A 19,661-nucleotide genomic window follows, 5' to 3' on the forward strand; every position below is an offset into this window, starting at 1 on the left:
CATAACACTTCGCTGAGTGGGATGGGATCGAACTCCCAACATCAGCCGCACCTCTTCAGCCGAAGAGTTCTTTGTCATTTGGCTCATACGAGCTATCGAAGGGGCACACTTTCATTGTTTATACTTTAATCTGTCTACTTTTATCATATATTTTACATTTTAGACGCAGAAGCGCTAAAATGAGGTCTGAAGATGAGGACGACGATGGATCTTGTCGTGCGGTATGTGCTTGTGAATATGATATTCCACCCCAACGATATTTACTCAACTACCCGTCTAGTGCGATTCCTGTAGATTAAAAAAGGTGAGTTAGATAGGAGAATTGTTAATAGTGATGGAGACGATTAGCGACAGTCAGTCAATTTAATGCCTCATACTTGCTATCTAGATCAAATGCGATAAGAAATACCCGTGTGGATCTTGTTCGTCACGGAGCCTCAGATGCCTGAGAACTATGCCAGATGCACGCAAGCGAAAGAGACGTAACTCTGGATCGTACGTGAACAATGCTGTTTTATACTTCACGCAGGCAATTGAGAGTATTAATCGCGATATCAGATTTGATAACAATGTGCAAGCTCGACTTGATCATATGCAAGCTCAACTTGACACAATAACTTCTATTTTGACAGCCACACACACGACCGCTACATCGTATATCTCAGCAGCGCGAGGGCCCGCGTCTTACTCCCCGTTATTTACGGGGACACCGCCACGACGCAAAGATAATGTGCCGGCTATCGGATCACATGGCAAACGGAGTTCCGAATCACAATCACCAGCTTCGTGGGAAAATTTCGCCAGTGTCAAGCTGTTAAATTCTCTAGTGACGAATATTAAGGGACAGCTTCAGCATTTGGGAAAGTCTTCACTGCTCTCAATGTCAATTGAGGCCCAACTACTTTCTACAGCACTTCATGAGGACAGCGACAAATCTGACGAAAGAGATTTCATCTCGTCTGTGACAGACAGAGAAGACGAACAGGATTATGGGAAGAATACAATGAGAAAGAACGATGCGCTTACGCAACATCAGCGGACTGACTCGGAATATTATGGTGTAAAGGACGCGAAGGAAAATGTGGAAGAGACGCAGGACAAGCATAGTGATTTTGTGGCACCTGCATGCCCTGGAATGAAGGCGCTGCTTGATGCATCGCTTGATTACGTTGCTTCAAATTTCCTACCAGTAGATTGGGTCGAAGAGCTGGACATAAAGGACCATACGCCGGTGCTACCCTCCAAAGAGCGAGGACTAGAGTTTTTTGATTGTGTGTACATTCTACCAGTCTATATGAATGAATATCTAATATCGTTAGACTACATTGAGTTTATTTTGCCATTTCAGCAGCAATGCTCGATTTCTTTTGTGCAAATGCTCCGGGACGAAGTATATCAGCCTGACACGCCGCAGCGCCTTCAGAAAATAATTTGCTCTAGTTATATAATGGCCATGGTTCTGTTCTGGCCGGAAAAGGAGCTTCAAGGCGGCGATATTTTTCTGCGAGAAAAGATGTTCAAAAATATATGGCTTGCGCTAAAAGATCCGTCAATATTCATCACCGCTAACTTCATTAACGTTCAGACTCTTCTATTCGCGGTGAGTATATAGTCTTATGCGGTGTGAGATGTGTTATCGACTAATGCATTTGCAGGCTGCGGCAGCGGAGATGTTATATCACCCTGGCCTCTGTTGGATGCTTATCTCGCAATGCTCGCATTTAGCTCAGACACTCGGTCTTCACCGACAGAGTGCAGTTTATTTCGAACGTGGCCTATCCCAGATTGAAATTGAGGAACGCCGATCTTTGTTTTGGCAGTGCTACACTATTGAAAAGACACTCTCACTGACACTGGGACGGACCTCATCAATGCCTATGTATGACTGCGACGTTGAACGAAAACGAAATACGACAGACGTGGATTGCCAGACGGAATCGCAAAAACTCCAGAGATTTGGCACCGAACGGAGTAATGCGACTGTAAGCCTGGTAGAAGTATATGATGCTGTCTACGTACGCTTATATTCTGCGCACGCACAACGGCATACCGCATCTGATAAGCGGCGAGCGGTTCGAGAGCTTGACGCCGTACTCCGGAATGTTTGGGCAGATATTCAACCATGGATCATCGAGTCTCGCACGTCTGGTATCGGGATATACAGGGCGGTGATTGCTCAGGCTGAGTTCATGTACTATGTATGCATGACGATGATCCATCGCGTGAGCAAAGGTGTAACGGATGACGAAAGTGGAGACAACACTGATCTCATCGATACTCCAGAAGGTTGGCAGCATAGCACAGATATTGCTCTGACAGCGGCCCGCAAGGCTATTCTCGTTATTCACGAGGTACTGTCTGCGCCGGAATGCAAAAGTCACAGCGATTGCGTGGCGGCGTGGAGTCTCATTTTTCAGCCATTTGCTCCGTTTTTTGAGCTATTTATTTCGGTTATTAAGACTGGATGCCGGGAAGACTTGCAGCTGATGAGATCAGTCACTGGGATTCTGAGCGACATACAGCGACGGTCCGAGAGCGTCCGCAAGCTGGCCCACGTTGCAGAACTATTCACTCGTTTGGCAACTATGGCAGTACTTCATTGTGTTGCTAGAAGAAAGCGACTTGATGACAGCATGCAGGCAAGCTCCGTTGTACCCCTTGCGTCAGCGGCCCAAAGTGCGGTTGCGGTTGCTATGCCTTTATCTATGCCAACGACGTCAAGTGATCCAAGATCTTCTACAGTGGCCACGGAAAGATTGACCACGCCGATAGAATCACCATCGATTCCTATGGCCAACACATTACTTATGCCTCAGATAGCGGTATCAAGCGCGGCAATGCAATTTCAACCCTGCCCAGGATCCTCATGCGACGGATCGTGCCATCACCATTGCAGCAATTCATCAAAGTCTGCTCCTCCCTATATGTCAGATCACGAGATAGAAACTTTTTTGCTGGGAGGCACGGTCACGCAGGATGCCTCATCGTTTGAATGGTTGTTGTGGGACGCCGATGGCAATCCATTGTATCCACCAAACTTTGACTGGACTACATTCGATATGGACGATTTTGGTCTGGTCGACAATATAAGCACTCTGTCGGAGCAACAGCCGACGTTGTCTGATAATGCAAATATAATGCCGCGCTTTTAGAACACATGAGTTTTTGTACATAGGGGAGAAACCAAGTTACAGAGCATTTGGAAAGTGTCTATCTACTTAAGTAACATGGCCTAATCCTAATTCTGTATTATAATATTTACTATGACAATTACATTCTGGAAATAGGTCTATACATTTTGATCTTCGGCCGATCTTGGACTCTGTGAAACTACGGTCACAAATTGGTCGACCGTTCATTTACTAACGATTTAATACTTTAATAATATTAGTCGTCACACATATTATTGATCACTGAGATCTTAATAGTTAAGGCCACCTTGCATCTCTGTTGCTATGGCGGTCGTTGTTTGCTAGCTATGTTGTGCAACATTGCAGCCAAATTATCTGAGTCGCGTGGTAAAATCATGGATACAAGTGGTTCGGCTCTAACAATTCTCGTTTCAATTTTCTCACTCCAGCGCTCCATGTATGCCAAATCCAATCAAGCTTCGCAATAACAATACAAAGTCACGTAAAATATATACAATAATACACAATATATACAGTCATATAATACATAGCCCCTTCCAAAATATGCAATTTATAAACAATTCTTTATTTTCCGATGTCCTGCCCTTTATTTATTTCTTGCGTAAATATTCCGAATGCCTTTGCCTCTATCACCGACGCTTGATCAAATCCTAACTTCAATTTCTTTGCGATTCTTCGATGGTACACTTCCCTCACCAAACTGTTCGACTGTCGCAAATACGTCTGTAGAAGCTCATGCGATTTACGCGAAATCAAACTCTTAAAATGCCTGCGCTGGGACATCCCCACCAAAAATCCATTGTGATCAACATTCTCGCATGGCAAGGGCCTTAGACGCAGACGGCCACGCAGCTCAACATAGCTCATTTCCTTTTCTGAAGACGAAATCGGCTTTATCCCGAGAGCACGCGCTAGAATGTACCTTTCCGTAAAGTTTTTCATCTTTCTATCGAGAAAAAGCACGGCTTCGTCATCCCACACGAGGAAACGCATGCATGCCTGCCATAGATTCATTTCAGTTTTTCCGGGAACTGTTGTGAGATTGAATGTATATGGCGACCGCGAATAGTAATTGTGAGGCTCAAGGAAGTCTGGTAGAAGCTGGATTGTAGCTGTTGAAGACCTGTTTGCGCATGGTCTCGGAATACCATAGTACACAGGTAGAGCCTTTTCGGGATCCTTTAAAGCCTGAAACCATGCCTGAGCTTTCAACATTTCCATGGCCGATTCCCGCGATAGATGCAATCCTTGACTATGTGCAACGCCATATATCATATGCAAAACTGTGCTGATGTTGACATGGAAAGAACACTTGAGCGCTGCTCTAAGTAAGTGATGATATGACTCGGCATCTGGAACGACCTTGAATTTTGTTACCATTGCGGAGAGAACTCCAAACATCCAGTCTAACCGGCCCTTCCTGAACATCCCTTCGAGAAAGATGTTCAGAGTTGTGAGATTTGGTTGAACTCCTCGTTTAACGGCCATGTAATTCACGAAGTTCCAAGCCTTGTCTATTTGATCAGCTCGTAATAACCTATGAACGACAACGTTCATGAGAGCTTTGTTGCAGAGATCAGCAAACTCCTCCATTATGACATCGGTTAGTTGCGTCATATCCAAGTAGTCAGAAGCGTCCAGAATAAAACTCTGGATTGTGAACGAGTCTATCCCGTATCCAGACAATCGCATGTGCTTTATAATCTCTAATTTAAGCGGAACACTTTTCACGGACTTCAAAAATACAATCCATGACATACGGTTCGCTTGAACATCAAACTGTCGCATCTTTACAAGTGTTCTCAAAACAAATTCGAATTGACGATTGATCGGCAAACCCTGAACGCGAGGACGAAATGCGGCAGACATCAGAAGATTCAATGTGTCAACGTCCGGTTTAACGTTATCAAAGTACATATTATTGAATAATTTTCTGGCCATCCCCAAATTACTTGTGTCGACAGCAAATGATATAGCCAGATTGTATGCCATGATTGTTCGTAACCCTGTCGTAGACCTGTTCCGTATGCTAAACAGTTGGACTATGATGTCGGTTATAATACCGTTCCTGTGACTAATACCATACTTCAAGTACTCTCTTTCAACAAGATTGCCCAAATATTCGATGAATGTATCCGCCGTTAATATTCGCGGGAATGGCGGTAGATCATCCCAAGTTTGGCTCTTGCGACGAAAAAGCCGCTTACTGATTTGTCGCTTATCGTCTTCCGCGGCTTGCCCATTAGACATCGAAATCAAATAGCGAAGACAATCCACAAAGGCATCCGTTTGATCTGCTATCTCACTGTTCTTTTTCAAGTGTTTGTCTATGCCTCTGTTGTACGGCGATAACAAGAACCCTGCTTTTTCTTCTCTCCTTCTCTCCTTATAGAATCGCACGCGACCAATCGAGCTACGTTTTGCAATTTGATGCAGCAGCTCACGGCGGTACTTTCGAGCTTCCAATGCAGCATAGGCCTGTTCAATTGTCGGTACACGACGGCTCTCACTCAGTCCCTTAACTTCAGCCTCCAATTTCTCGATTACTTTCAGTACTGAGTCTGTCAATTGCCGTAGCACCTCAAACCGGTGATCATCAACCGTATTCTGCTCGTCGTTCTGTCTAGGATTTCGAATCGACTCGAGCTTTGCGAATAAAAACCTAGGCTGTTCTGACAATGTTCCCACTGACGGCAAGTCCGAATTAGAGTCATTGGCCGCGCGCTGATATTCCTCGAGCCGAAGTTTTCGAATGTAAGAATCCGACCCAAAATATCGACAGTGCAGCGGTGATACTGCATAATTTACCCAGGAGGTATTGAGTGTCGGATCCGAACATGGAGAGTTGTGCGAGCAACCGGGCGGTGGAGACGACCAAATAAACCTATTACTCGGCGCCTTTATCGCCGGCAACCTTAACCGCATCGGACATGAGTCATGACACAACTATTTAGGCTCCAAAGTAAAAAAAAATGAAGAATAGCCTGGTTCTTGGTTCGGGTTGGTCGGTTAGTAGCATCTGTTGGTGTACACGAGCATGAGCGAAGAAAATGTTCGTATCGCATAAACTATTGAGGCTTATGCAGGGGCTTCGTTTTGAAGTTCTTAGCCTGGTCCTGTGATTTTTTGCGCTTAACGCGGCCCAAGCTAAAATACAAGTGATTCAAAAGCTTGCCGCTGAGAGCAAAAGTTTGGGCATTGACTAGAGCTCGGATCGGAGAACTGGCGTTTGATGAATTATAAAATTGGGAAGGACGATATTATTGAGGAACTCTCTTTGTCGGCGCCATAATCGCATTAACCAGTGTTGGATTGGTCCAGCTACTACTGCGATTGAAGAGACGCGGATATGGGGTTCCTAATACCAGGATTGAGTATATCCCGTGTGAGGCGTAAACAGGTATCTTCATTTATCTTTGGATTACATTACTTGAGTGTTAACGACCCAATCAGAGATCGGTTCATGGAGAATTCTGGAAAACTGTACACGAGGCCAAACGCCGGAAGCCAAGTCACTATCATGATCACTACCGCGACGCGCCAACACTAGATAGACTTCCTACCGAGGTTATACAGCTTATTTTTATATATTCGCATAATTTTGAATTTCCGCTAGTGTGTAGGCGGTTCAGTTGTATTCTTCGCCACAGTCGCTACCTTCAAATCGCGATGCTAGCAGAGCTTTTTCGCTATGCGCCGAGCGCCATAGGCTCGATATATGATAGACGATTTATAACAAAAGAGTTAATCGTTCAGGCTGTGAAGGAAGGCCATGTCGCTGATCCCATTATTGAACCACTGTCCGAACGTCTCACCTTACCGCCGTACACAGATGAAAAAATATCGTTGCTGGAATACCTTGTTGTCCGAGGAGGAGCACCTATAAATCCCAGTAAAGGCACCTTTTTGCTAGCGGAGAACTTTTATGCCTATCCGATAGATAATTCAGATGAGCGAGGGATTGTTCATCATGAAATGGAGCGGCAGGCTGCAGAAGTGTATTACTCTGCATTTGGGCTACAAAAGTGTACTGCAAGACAACAGCTAATGGCCTTATTAATGAAATATGTCACGGATTTTGAAATTGACGCGGAGGTCACAGATATGCTATTTTGTGCCGACCAGTATCAACTTGTCGAGTTTGGTATAGCCTGCCAGGCTATCGATCCCGTTGACCCCGAGTTATGGGAGAAAGCCACTTGTAGAGGCGACGTGAAGGCCATGGAATTTTTGTATAAAATGGATCACCAGTATTGATATTCAGCTTGGTTGTTGGTGAGTACTTGATTTTGGGAGTCTTGGAGCAATAAGGATCGCGATTGGCAATTTTGACATACTGGTTTTTGCATGTAGTTATGGATTTTGTATAATAATTGGGTGTACGATATGAGAGATAATGTGCAAATTTCGCATCAATTCTATACAACGTTGAATACCACAACAACAACAAAACAATAACAATAAATCGTTAATATTCTACTTGTTCCGACGACACTCTTTCTGGCAGCCGTCATAAAGGTACACTTTCAAATCCTTTATCATCTTCTTGCGCGGTAAAGTTTTCATTATCCGCTGCACTCGCCGCATCCTCAAACTTGTCGGTTGATGAATTGTCTGTTGCAGCCATGCTAGTTTCTATTCGGTTATCTACGGCAATTTCTTCAACGCCACCTTCATTGATTTCTGATCTTCCAATGTCACCGGAATCATCTTCCACCACTTCAGGTTCTGGACTCTCCGAGGCAGCGCCATCACCGAGTGATTCCGACTCTTGCTCTGACTTCGCTTCTTCCTCTGGTTCAGCAGCGACTGCTTTCTCGTCACCCTTCATGGTCACATCTGCAATAGGCGCGACACTTGGACCTGACTCTACCACCTTTACAGTCTCCGCTATGTGTGGGGCAACCGGCTCTGCAGGCTCAAGGGGCGCGACTTTCTCTGATCTCAAATTGGGAACAGCCTCCTTATGTGCTGATGTGAGCGACTGTTGGTTGACTGACGTAGCATTGTGTAGCTCTCGTGAAGCCGCAGAAGGAGACGGAGACCGAGTACCCTGCGAGTGTGCAGTTGGAGCAAGCCTTGAAAAGTTGCTCGGTCTCGACATTAGATTCTGACGCACAGGCGGCTGCAATTTTGGGTCGGCATTGAGGTAGTACCTATTCGTAGGATATAAGTGAATTTAATCTCTCCGGGAGGACATAAGTAAGGCAACTTACGATCTAACGCCAACAATTCGACCCTCACTTTCACAAGCTCGAAGCCACTCGGGGCGAACAACCGGTATGTTCGTCTCCATTGCTCTTTCCCATTGCGGTCCGCGACCTTCAATGCAGACAAAGTGGGTTGTGTCGATACGCACCCGATCTTGAAGAGGCTTAGCACCGATACGTGCAGCAGTCTCTTCCAAAATCGCACGATCCTCATCACTAACGATGCCAACACAAACAGTAATTCCGCTAAGGTCTGTCATCTTATGGGTCTTGACCGTAACTTTGTCGGAAACGTATGTGCCAGCCGATGTCACGAGCTCCAGATGAAATGTGTACGCGGTGTCAATCGACAAACCGGACAGTTTCGTTGACGTATTCGTCATTGGCGAAGGAATCCGACCCAAACGTGTATTGTTTCTAAATAGCGAAAGAGATCGAAGGTCGGCTGTCGCAAGATCTAGAGGATCCCATTCTAGAACAATGGATGTCTGCGTGGCATTGCGGACACGTAAATGCGGTCGAATCGGACTGCGCTTGCCATATAATTCGGAAATCTTGCTTTGCAGTTCATCAAATTCCTCCTTTTCTCTCTTCTCGGCATCTGAATCCTGCGAGCAATTGATCTTCACGATGGATCCCGCTTGAATGGCTGGCGGTAACAGGATTGATGGGAACTCGATCAGGTGATGGTCGGCCGTCAATAATACCGCAATACTAGCATCAAGTTTGCCGACTGTCAAGGAAACTTCGACCATCGCTCAGTATTCTGCTAGTGTAATTGATTCTTCAATGTTGCCCAGATTTCTTTTGTCTGTTCAATTGTTGATTACGATCAAGATCAAGATGTATTCAAATTTATTGAAAGCGCTACAGCAAATGCCTATGAGTTGCGTGTGTATATTGCGGGTGAGCCGCACATAGACAAGGTGCGAGAGTCGGCCGCGCAAGTAACCAAGCCAAGCATACTCACAGAAACACGTTGCAACATTTCCATCAAACAGCTTTATCTGTCTATTTCTTGTTTTGAATATGTGAATATATATGCATGGTATGGAGCCTTTTGTCATCGGTCATTTGGGGTGCGCGGTAGTCTGAAAAAGGCCTAGTCATAAACACTTTCGTTTGAACCAATGACATTTGCTATAATGGAGTAGTTAACCGTGATATAAAGCGAATGAGCTGACCAGAGTTTTCATTTACTTGCCCATTAAGTTTTACGTCATAAATATGCAAACATAGAGATTGCATATAAGAATATGGTCAGCAGTTATTGATGGCTGCGGACGCCGCAGTTGCTTGGGACGCAAGAGAGATTCGGTACTATGTATACGTTTCCACTTTTTTTTAGTAGAAGCTATTGGAACAGGGTTATGTTATATTCACAGTTTCCACTGTTTTCATCCGCGGCTATTAGTTTCAGCAGTAATATAATTGCACTTCAATCATTAAGTGTCGGACGATTCATTGTTTGCTGCCAAAGTAGCAGGTGTGGTTAGTTATTGGTGGCTAAACTTGAAACCATGAGTATTGTTCTTTAATCCACGCGCTCTTAAGATTTTAGCACGACTATGACAAAAGGATGCTGTCCACATAAGGTCGATTATGACGTGTGCAATGGGGATGTACCCTAAGGCATGGATAGAGTATGAAGGGGTGAGTGAGATCTGTAAAACGCCTTCTGTGTGATCAGTGGAGATTAAGCCCATGACAGAAAGCTTATCGGAAAACTGCGATTGCTCGAATTAGATGCACCAATGTTAATTGTTAATCTGGATATATACTAGTTTGCGCAGTATCATCCGGGAGACATTTAGTTCATAACAGCTTGCCAACGATGTATCGAATATCTAACTACAGGAGTAACAGTTAAGTTAGCCTTGGTAATAGCTATCTGTCGTTCTACTCAGCAAGAATGTGTTTAATTCGTAGTGTTAATTATTGCGTTTGGCGTCTCTCAAGTCTGATCATGAGGTAGGGCGAGACTTCCACCGAAAGTTGGTTATCAGCAACACAGGCAGATAGCGACCAAGATTGTAGACATTTATCCGGGTAACTATTATCGGATAGGCCTGATTACAAGTTGGTGACAGCCAGTCGACTACGAACCAATTAGCCGGAAAGAAATCAAAATTTATTAGCAAAACAACAGCTGATAGAAATTGGCAGACCCCCAGAAAAGCAAAATTCTATGGCGAGTGAATGTGGCGTGATGTGGGCTGCTCGACCTACCCCGGCCCCCCCGCTACCTTAGGGGGCTGATAGATATGATAAGCGCCGATTGACGAGCGCCATACTTTTTTGTGTCGTACCACTCTGTGGCTGCACACTCATTTCCCACTTCTGCACAAGTGCTGTGACGTCAGAGGAGGAGGAGCTCTACAGTATCGTTTTCCCGACCGGGCGTTATCTGCCAATGTATATTGATTGACTTTCATGTGGCAAGTAGGAGAAGTAGATCGATAAAGCTGCCAACAATCTTACGTCCGCGAAACTCCGCTTTAATCTTGGCGAAGTGGCTACTCTGTAGTGCTTATGACCCCGCTTGTATGGGAAATACACGATTCAACAATGTAACTTGGCTCGGTTGGCGCAGCTGAACCTGCCACAGAACTGACGCAGCGTCATCAGTAAACCTGACAACTACCGTGCCGGTTCAGGACCTCGATGAAACCTGAAACCACTAGGAATCTATTCGCCGATCTCATTCTTAAATTATAGACCTCTGTGCATTCAGCACTTCCTTGCGAACCTGAGAGCTCTGCTAAGTATATTCACACTAAGAACTAGTAGTGTCTACGAGGGGGTCTGTGTAAACAGCACCCATAACCGATCAAACCGACACGTCTGCACACCAACCAGGACTGCGGTCATATGCAATATTCAGGTAGAGCCAGCTTCACAATCACCATATTTTTGTCCGTCTTGCAATCGACTAGCTTCTCTGTCATCCGTCGATGAGCCGCAATTATAATTATCCGTGTACACACGTTTGAATCAAATTGTCATCATGCCAAATACTTGGACAGTTTGGTCCGACCCATGGTCTTCCACTAGCGAATGGAATGCAGCGTCCAATGAGACTGGTCATGGAGGAAGTCTATGTAATATGAATGTGAGTTTCTGCTCGATGTTTCAGATCAAGTCGTTCTTGATATTGCGGATGTGGATAGTTGGGTGGTCATACGGGGCATTTTTCGTGTTGTTTTGATTATACAAAGTTACCTCACCAGAAAGTTTCGTTGACTCAACTATATGCCCTAACCACCTTCCCCTTCCACCTGCGCAATATCAATCAAATGAATGTTTTTGCTAACTATGGATGTGAAATAGATGTTATTCACATGGGATACCAATAACATATGCATTGTATTTCAATGGTGGCGTATATACAATAAGGTCACACTGGCATTTTCGTTTCTGGGCATCGTCGGGCTCGGCATGGGCTACGAATTTATGCGTGAAATGACGCGCCGGTACGAAGCCTACATCGCGACACGTATGTCCGGAATACTAGCGTTTTTACTGTCTATGGCCATTTTACTAATTCGTATCGATCAGCCGGCCGACAAGACGAGTTGTTACCTTTAATTGTCAAAAAGTACTTTCCCAACACATCCATTCGTGACCGAGTAGTATTATCGTTCTTCTATGCTGTCCAGGTTCTGTATTCATTCTTCCTCATGCTGGTGTTCATGTCGTACAATGGCTTGATGATGTTTGCCGTCGTTGTCGGAGCCTTTCTTGGCTTCTTTTTCTTCGGCAGTCACACTCGACTTCCAGCAACGTACGACGACGATCAAACCCTCATCACAGATATCAATAATGAACTCATTAGCCAAAAACCTAGCATTGCGAAAATTATGAGTCGTCCTGTTGGCACCTCTGCAGTCCGTGGTGGAACTTGCCATTGATTTCGATTAATTCAACTGTCGTGTTGGTTTGGATCGTATAAGTTTTCAGAGCATCCTGCATATCAACATTTCTTTGCATTTAATGGCCGCTGTCGGAATGTCTTTTTATAGTGTCGTAGAGCGTCATCTTGCTATCCTACATCTTACCATTTCTAGGTAGTCAGAATTAACTTGCTTGTATTATGGCATTTATGTATTTTTTTGGGTGCATGGGTTTTATTCAAAACCCGTTCTGTGTTCTGGGTTGTGAGTTTTTCTGCGGTTGTTGTTAATATTCATTAACGGATTGTCTTGGATGCTGGGAGGAGATTTGTTTAATTTTCGCAAAATCGTTGCGCGTTTATCTGATCGTTTCTTCAGCTCCAAATGTTGCCATGTGTATACTGTACTCCCCCTTGGAATTTTCGTACTATAAGGATCCTGTAGCAGATGAATATTTACACTGAGTTTTGTGAATATTCGGCACGCTCAGGGCTCAATGCTTACCATGCGGTCTATATGATTGATGCAACCTAGCCACCTATAAATATACAAATGAAGATAAGAGGCACAATGCCTGCCGCATGCAGATAACTACACCAATTTTATACAAACAACAAACGCAAACCGTCCAAACTTAACCCCAAAAGCGAAAGAAGAGTGGTGGCCTACCGCTATGCTTCTGCCCTTCAGAAATTCCGGCGTGCTTTAAAGTAACAGAGTAATTCGATTAAAGAAGTGAGACTATTTCTTCTATGAGACTTCGATTAATAATATACATCCGGAAAATAGAACGCGTAAAACATAATCCCAAAATTTCTTATTTAGAAAATGCAAGTGAAACTCAAAACAATGCGATTTTAGCCTTCTCAGACGCAGTAACCAATTGCTTCATGACCGCTAAAGTCTCCGGTACGTCATCTAATACACTTCTCGTTTTAGGATCCAAGAATGAGCTGTCGATGATCACTGTCTCGAGGTTGATCAGCTTCAAAGCCTCCCTTTCTAAAATACCTTTCAATCGTTCGGGTGTTGTCAGCACCACTGCAGGGCTAACTTTTGTTAGTGAAGACATAAGTAAAGCTGAGTCCGTGACTTACTTGAAGCTCTGGAGATTTTGGCAGTCCTTACTGATGCTGTTCTTCGCGATTATCTTCATAGACTTTATAGCCTTGGGAATCGCCCTGAATTTGTCACGCGTAAGCCATTAAGTCATGATACATACAGCTATAGAACCATGACCTACCTTCGCACATCACAAGCACGAATCGCAGATATACAAATAACAATTGCAAATGGGGCCCCCTTCTCTTCCGGTGGATTTCCGCTGCCGCATGGCTTCGTGCATGAATTCAAGAAATTTTCAAAATTTGGAAGCGAACGAACTTTATCCCAAAATGACATATCGCAAACGCGCGATTGTGGAAGCAAATACCGATCGTCAAGTTCGATAGAGGACAACTGGGGGTGCCACAGTCGAGCCTTCTTCGCGATGTAGTCGGCGATAACAGCAGGTTCCATTGCCGCGATCGACCTCTTCACCGTGACTTCCGTCTCCATACGTCGCTTTTTCTAAACAAAATAAAATTAAATAATTGTAAGAAAATGCGAATAAGAATCTATTTATACCTTCAGAGCCATCCTCTCCTTCAACCGTTGTCGCTTAACAACTTTCGCAACATTCTTCCCTTCACTGTTCCCCCTCTTCCTACTGTCCTCAGTGTCCACTTCCTCAGTTGTATTAATCGTCCCGTCTTCTTCAGAATCATTGTCAGCAGGCCCTGAAACGGGAACACCGCCGTCATCGCTTTCAAATCCATATTCCTCATCGAAAGCGTAGTCCAAGCCATCATCAAGATCGTCGGCGCCAGCCACCTGTGGAGCTGTTTTTCTCTTCATACTGTACAATATTTGCCTTATGATACTTCAAAATGGACCTAGCCCAAAATTAGAACGAATCAGGAACTTTATTGGCACAACAGCAAGAATAAGAGCACTTCCGTTTTTTGTAGCATCAATTATAGGTTAAAAAAAATCTGGAAAGTCCCAACACGATGGGGTTAGGGAAATAAACTATAACAGAATCTCCACGTGCCCACCTATGTTTTGATTTAGCCGCTAGCGGCGATGTTGAGGTCGGTTCACCCACGACAATCAAGTTTCACGCGCATGTCCTGTTGCGAAGAGGAGTTTAATTGTGAATGCACCAGCTGGGTGCTCTAGTGGGTTATCTAGTGGGTTAAATAATCCGCACGACTAGAGTTAGATTTATCAACTTACAATAGACTCCTATACGCGAGCGATCTGCGGATCTCTTGAGAGCTGGGACCCTGGACACTTCACACACAGGCACATATACAGGCGCGCAGAATCACAAGTACGCGTTGGTGTTATTGGCAATTAGACTTGGGTTACATCAATTTGGATACAATGGACAGAGATCGATTTCTTGCGGTGTCGACACCCCGACGGACTCAGCAGCAAACGTCCTCACAACGATCCGCGCATCGAACTCCGGGTTCGAGAACTCCATTTTCACGGAACAGGCCTGTTAGACATAATATTCTTACGCCAGGACGTGAACGACGCCGGAGCGGGATTTTGCCGGCTCGCAAGACTCCACGCGATGACCTACGATTGCTGAGTAGATGTATGCCCATGGGATACTTGTCCTTGTGCTGTATTGACAATTGTGCGCATAGTGCTAAAACGAACATCGCCGAGAGTGCCGGAGCAGTCTCTTCACCCTAAGCGACAGTCGCAGTCGTCTCTGACGTCGCGGTCGTCGATATTATCGGGGCAGTTCCAGGATGACGACAACGATGAGGAGCAGCCACCACAAATAGCTTCGGCAACGTATAATGACGCCACAAGAGATGACGAAGAAGATGACGAACAGCAGCTACGACATCCGCCGCGGGTCTCTGTCAGTGGGGATGAGGAGGGCCAAGAAGATATGACTGCCTATTCGGTGGAATTCCTGCGCAGAATGACCGCAGAATCGCGACTAAGTCTGGATCGAACCAGGTCGAGTATGGACAATGTGGCCGATGACGACAATGCTGATGACAGTACCCAGTTCGTTATCCGTCTTCCGCAGAATGAAGAGATTCCTTTGGACGATAACCAGTTGGAAGAATACAGCGGATACGAAGACGACCGAGAGAATCCGATTAACGACTACGAGGATTACGAGGATGATATCAACCAAGGGAGTTTGCAAGAGGAGTTTGTTCAGCGCACAGAACAAAGGAAGAGTGATACAACCACTGCCAGATATGCTACTCTATCGGCCAAGCCACCACCGTCTAAACGGCCACGAACGGTGAAGCTCGAACCAGCACTACCTAAAAAGCTGATTAAAGATCTGGCAAAGAATTTCTCATCGATTCCGCTCTCGGCAGACGCGTGCCATGCATTGGCGGATGCGACAGATCTATTTTTCAAGCAGGCATCATCGGATTTGGCGACATATGCGCGGCATGCGAATAGGAAGACAATTGATGAATCTGATGTGCTATTATTATTGAAAAGGTAGTCCCGATGTGGAATTGAGGTTATTGAGCAGTTGTGATAGAATGCTAACACCGAATCCCAGACAGAAACAACTTACTCCTAAAGTGACAGTATTTGGTCTTGCTCATAAATACCTACCAACCGAATTGGTAGCTGAGCTGAGACTACCGAATGTGAACAGTGAGAAGTCGATAAAAGAGCAGGAAAAGGTTAAAAGTAAGGAGACGAAGAAGCAACAGACGAACGCTAATAAGTAGGAAAGTAAGATAACCACGTGTACACTAGTATTTATGTATAAAAAGTACTACAGTTTTGTTGTTGTAGGTGTTTGGTCATGTTTGTCTGGAAACATTAAAATGACTACATATATCTATTGATGATAAATTTTCATTTAACTGATCCCATGATTGAGTGAGATTCGGTCACATTTATTTGCCAAAACCCTTTCATCCACGCGACCGAGATTGGGAGTTTGGAGTCGATGGAGTAGGGTAAGCTTTATATCCCATTTGATATTTTTCGACTCGATTTTGTCAATCGAGACATTAAGTGTCATCATCGCCACTCACGCATGCAGGACTATGAGACTGCGGCTGGCCTTGAGTGTACTGGCTCGCCAGTCAGTTTTGATATCGCGGTCTAGAATTCGGAGCACTTGCGATGTTCAGGACGCGCTGCGTCGACGACCGTACGCGACCCATGGATCCGAGTTAAATTCCAAGCCCTCTGAGCGACCACAGCATCAGCCGTCGTCTCAACCTAAGACTTGTCCTTCATGTGGCGCACCATTCACTTTAGAGCGAGAAAATCAAGATGTTGCTGGGTCTTTACCGGAACGATTCGGTGTGTTTCTTGAAGGCACTAAAGTGCAGATTGCCGATGCTGTTGCGAACAACAGGCAGAAGGTTATCAAGGAGACAGATCTCAAATACAACGACATGGTCAGCAAGTTAAGTCCGGAGGACCAGAAACTTCTTGGCGTTAGTAGTGAAGCCATGCCAAAACATGGATATGGCTACGCAGATCGGCAGACTGTTCAGAGTGAGAAAGACGTTCTCAGCGCTTTCGAGCGGGAACTGATCAGAACTGGCGGTGACATTTTGAACCCACCGAAGGGTGTGGAGCAGAAGGAAATTGAATTTGACGACGATAAGCACACAAGTGAGCTAATTTGCCAACGATGCCATAGTTTGTACCACCACAACAAGCCATCGTTGCTCCCTGCATTCGAGCGAAAGCGGGTGTTCGAGATGTTACCGGCCGACCAAGAAGTCTGCATAGTTCATGTCATTGATGCGTATGATTTGCCAATGTCAGTGCTTCCATTACAGCGACTACTGGAGATGTATCACCGTTCTACTAAGCGGATTATATATGTTATTACTCGGTGTGATCTACTTGTGAACAAAGAGGGATTGGTTTTACAGCGTCTTCGGCCATACTTCCTTGATCTGCTACACCAAATTAATCAGATCCATATATTTAGTTTAATGAATGGGTCAAAGTTATCAGATAATCCTGATACATCGTTGTGGAACATGGGTCTTGGTATTGACGAGCCAAACACAGTTCCTGCGCAATCCAGTGTTGAGGAAACTACGAGATTGCTGGGTCAGAGAATACAACAAAGAGATCGAATTCAGCGGGCGGACTTGCATTTGGTTTCTTCGCGAGTGGGCTGGTCAATTCGAAAGCTCTTTGAATCTTTACCCGAAGAATCATATTTCTTTGGCTATAGTAATGTTGGAAAAAGTCGCTTAATCCAAGCCTTGCTCGATCTTGACGGTCAAATCATCCATAAATCGAAACCCTCCACATTCCGCCATCTGAAAGCCTGCAACAAATCAGCTCCTGGTGCTAGCTATTTACCGGGGATGACAAGATCCATGATGTCTTATGACGTTCGAGCATTTGGAGCTTTGAAGAAGATCCACGATCTTCCCGGTATTGAAGATTGCAATGGAAAGATGTGGAACATTGTTAAGACTGAGGCAATCAAGCCACTTGTAAAGGGCCGGTTTTACGATCCAAAGAAGCGCGAATACATGGTCGTGCACCAAGGACAATGTTTGAATGTCGCGGGATTGATTTTGATTGAGGCTCCGGAGATACAAATTATTGCATGGACTAGCATTGGGCAGCCTGGTCTCGTTAACATGTATGTCAACCGAGATCTCGAGCGAAGTATGGAAGTGTTGAAGTCCACCAATCCAAGCATGAGATTAAGCGTCAGGCCGGATGTGCCACACGAGTATGAGCTTGCGGGTGAATTCAGGATTGATGGTCTCGGAACGGATATTGTTGTTCGTGGTCTTGGATTTGTTGAATTGCGCGTATCCGGTAGGATTCCCGAAGGTGGAGCTCTTGTTCGCGTGCATGCACCCAAAGGAGTTAACGTGCTGGCCAGAAAACCCATTTATGAGGCGATTAGGGATAAAGCGACTACGCATCGCTCGGAGACGCCAAGTTATATAAGCGGTAGAAAGCCGAGGATAGCAGGTGATTAATGGTATTTGATTACTGGCTTTGTTGTCAAATTCTGTATAATAGTGTACATACGTCGTTACCTAGCTTTGTGCATTTTGAATTGTAATTACTTGATTTTTGTACATAGATTACATACATTTAGAACTTGCTTCCACACTTACAGGAACTAACCGTAAAGACCATGTTCGAGACCTATTCTCTGTTTCTTGCCGTATACGCCTTCCCATGATGGCGGCGGAGTCCACGATGGTGGGGATGCAATTGCAAGAGCATCTAGCGCTAATTCTGCCATGTAATATGCATCTGCGAAGTTGTCACCTTCATACGCGTACAGTATGATTGATAAAGCGGGAAGATTATCATTCACGGCCGCCTTGAGGAACGGCAGAGTGATTCCAGAGCCAGGTAACCGTGCTGGTAGTGCGTACTCTTCGTATTCTGGCTGCGAGCCTTCATCAACGGATAATTTCGCAATTTTGCGTGACAGATCAAGGATCGATGGCGTAGATATGCCTTGGAAAGATCTATCGTATAGTGAAATCCTGATTACTTTCTGACCGCCCGGATCTGACCGCCGAGACGCGTCGGTGGAAGACAACAAAAGAATTCGGGAGAACTTATTCTGTTGAATAAACGGCAACAGGACTTTCGAGATAAACAAGCTTCGTGAGGCTGGTAACGTCGGTGATCGTTGGATCAAACAGGTGACTGTGGAGTTATGATACACTTCTAGAGACGATGCGATTCCGCTCTTCGGTAGCCGTGTGGCTGAATCATTCTCTAGCGGGGCAGGATCCTCTCGTGGACCAGCAAAAGGATAGAGTAGCCCTCCATGATCCAGAAGGGAGTAAAACGGAATCCGGAATGAATGGACCAGTAAATCAACGGCCAGCTGTGGCACGTTTGCCGAAGACACAGCGGGAAGAACTAAAATCGTCCCTTTATTTGGAAGCTCCATTATAGATTCAGTGCGTCTGAGATATCATTAGACAGTATCCTTAATAAGGAAAGATGACGCTCGACGTGTAAGAATACTCACCAATGCTTGCCGTGATCTTAGCGCAATGCAATGCGATACCGCAGGTATAAAATCAAAATTACGAAATCCAACAGAGCGTGTATATATACAAATATCAAGCCGTCCAATTATGTCGTGTTTGGTGTGAATGCGGTCATTCAAAGTTGCTACAGGTGCTGACTGTTATGACAGTGCATGAACATCCCTTAACGCTTGGGGTAAAGGGGATAACTACAGTTATGATACCTTAGTGCACGCCCAGCTCAACCAATCGACCTAGTCCGCACCTTCCACCTAGCAACTTTACCATAAACGACAGATTGGCCACTATCCTGCGAACAACTATCATAGAATAAAACAGCATCGGGCAGGCTGTGTACTGAATTGC

The 19,661-nt window shown here is 45.0% G+C and overlaps 9 protein-coding genes across 9 annotated transcripts; 5 read left to right on the forward strand and 4 right to left on the reverse strand.

Moving 5' to 3' along the window:
• The first annotated feature begins 66 nt into the window (after positions 1-66).
• V1513DRAFT_436033 (uncharacterized protein) lies at positions 67-3,403 on the forward strand. Its single transcript, XM_066896711.1, has 6 exons — positions 67-221; positions 281-304; positions 389-495; positions 559-1,271; positions 1,320-1,600; positions 1,656-3,403. Exons 1-6 carry the CDS (start codon positions 180-182, stop codon positions 3,150-3,152), a joined length of 2,664 nt encoding a protein of 887 aa, XP_066756090.1. The 5' UTR covers positions 67-179; the 3' UTR covers positions 3,153-3,403.
• On the reverse strand, positions 3,392-6,189 carry V1513DRAFT_436035 (uncharacterized protein). The gene has a single exon (XM_066896712.1). It carries the CDS (start codon positions 6,075-6,077, stop codon positions 3,717-3,719), a length of 2,361 nt encoding a protein of 786 aa, XP_066756091.1. The 5' UTR covers positions 6,078-6,189; the 3' UTR covers positions 3,392-3,716.
• A 45-nt stretch (positions 6,190-6,234) lies between these two features.
• On the forward strand, positions 6,235-7,614 carry V1513DRAFT_436036 (uncharacterized protein). Its single transcript, XM_066896713.1, has 2 exons — positions 6,235-6,552; positions 6,606-7,614. Exons 1-2 carry the CDS (start codon positions 6,502-6,504, stop codon positions 7,407-7,409), a joined length of 855 nt encoding a protein of 284 aa, XP_066756092.1. The 5' UTR covers positions 6,235-6,501; the 3' UTR covers positions 7,410-7,614.
• On the reverse strand, positions 7,547-9,241 carry V1513DRAFT_436038 (uncharacterized protein). Its single transcript, XM_066896714.1, has 2 exons — positions 8,369-9,241; positions 7,547-8,308 (listed from the first exon to the last, which is right to left on the reverse strand). Exons 1-2 carry the CDS (start codon positions 9,115-9,117, stop codon positions 7,663-7,665), a joined length of 1,395 nt encoding a protein of 464 aa, XP_066756093.1. The 5' UTR covers positions 9,118-9,241; the 3' UTR covers positions 7,547-7,662.
• Positions 9,242-11,692: 2,451 nt separating this feature from the next.
• Positions 11,693-12,273, forward strand: V1513DRAFT_373290 (Ctr copper transporter family-domain-containing protein; the record flags this gene model as incomplete). Its single annotated transcript, XM_066894812.1, has 2 exons — positions 11,693-11,858; positions 11,921-12,273. 2 exons carry the CDS (start codon positions 11,693-11,695, stop codon positions 12,271-12,273), a joined length of 519 nt encoding a protein of 172 aa, XP_066756094.1.
• A 481-nt stretch (positions 12,274-12,754) lies between these two features.
• Positions 12,755-14,287, reverse strand: V1513DRAFT_436047 (U3-containing 90S pre-ribosomal complex subunit-domain containing protein). Its single transcript, XM_066896715.1, has 4 exons — positions 13,882-14,287; positions 13,499-13,824; positions 13,353-13,436; positions 12,755-13,304 (listed from the first exon to the last, which is right to left on the reverse strand). Exons 1-4 carry the CDS (start codon positions 14,149-14,151, stop codon positions 13,097-13,099), a joined length of 888 nt encoding a protein of 295 aa, XP_066756095.1. The 5' UTR covers positions 14,152-14,287; the 3' UTR covers positions 12,755-13,096.
• A 1-nt stretch (position 14,288) lies between these two features.
• Positions 14,289-16,132, forward strand: V1513DRAFT_436048 (centromere kinetochore component CENP-T-domain-containing protein). The gene is made up of 3 exons (XM_066896716.1): positions 14,289-14,902; positions 14,955-15,786; positions 15,851-16,132. The coding sequence occupies exons 1-3, from the start codon at positions 14,683-14,685 to the stop codon at positions 16,023-16,025; spliced, it is 1,227 nt and encodes a 408-aa protein (XP_066756096.1). The 5' UTR covers positions 14,289-14,682; the 3' UTR covers positions 16,026-16,132.
• Positions 16,133-16,305: 173 nt separating this feature from the next.
• Positions 16,306-18,403, forward strand: V1513DRAFT_436050 (uncharacterized protein). Its single transcript, XM_066896717.1, has one exon. It carries the CDS (start codon positions 16,350-16,352, stop codon positions 18,273-18,275), a length of 1,926 nt encoding a protein of 641 aa, XP_066756097.1. The 5' UTR covers positions 16,306-16,349; the 3' UTR covers positions 18,276-18,403.
• V1513DRAFT_436051 (proteasome assembly chaperone 2) lies at positions 18,318-19,624 on the reverse strand. The gene is made up of 2 exons (XM_066896718.1): positions 19,295-19,624; positions 18,318-19,229 (listed from the first exon to the last, which is right to left on the reverse strand). Exon 2 carries the CDS (start codon positions 19,211-19,213, stop codon positions 18,422-18,424), a length of 792 nt encoding a protein of 263 aa, XP_066756098.1. The 5' UTR covers positions 19,214-19,229; positions 19,295-19,624; the 3' UTR covers positions 18,318-18,421.
• Between the last annotated feature and the right edge of the window lie 37 nt (positions 19,625-19,661).

The sequence above is a fragment of the Lipomyces chichibuensis genome (genome assembly GCF_038497645.1).
Source record: "Lipomyces chichibuensis strain CBS 12929 unplaced genomic scaffold V1513scaffold_2, whole genome shotgun sequence".
Classification (NCBI taxonomy): domain Eukaryota; kingdom Fungi; phylum Ascomycota; class Lipomycetes; order Lipomycetales; family Lipomycetaceae; genus Lipomyces; species Lipomyces chichibuensis.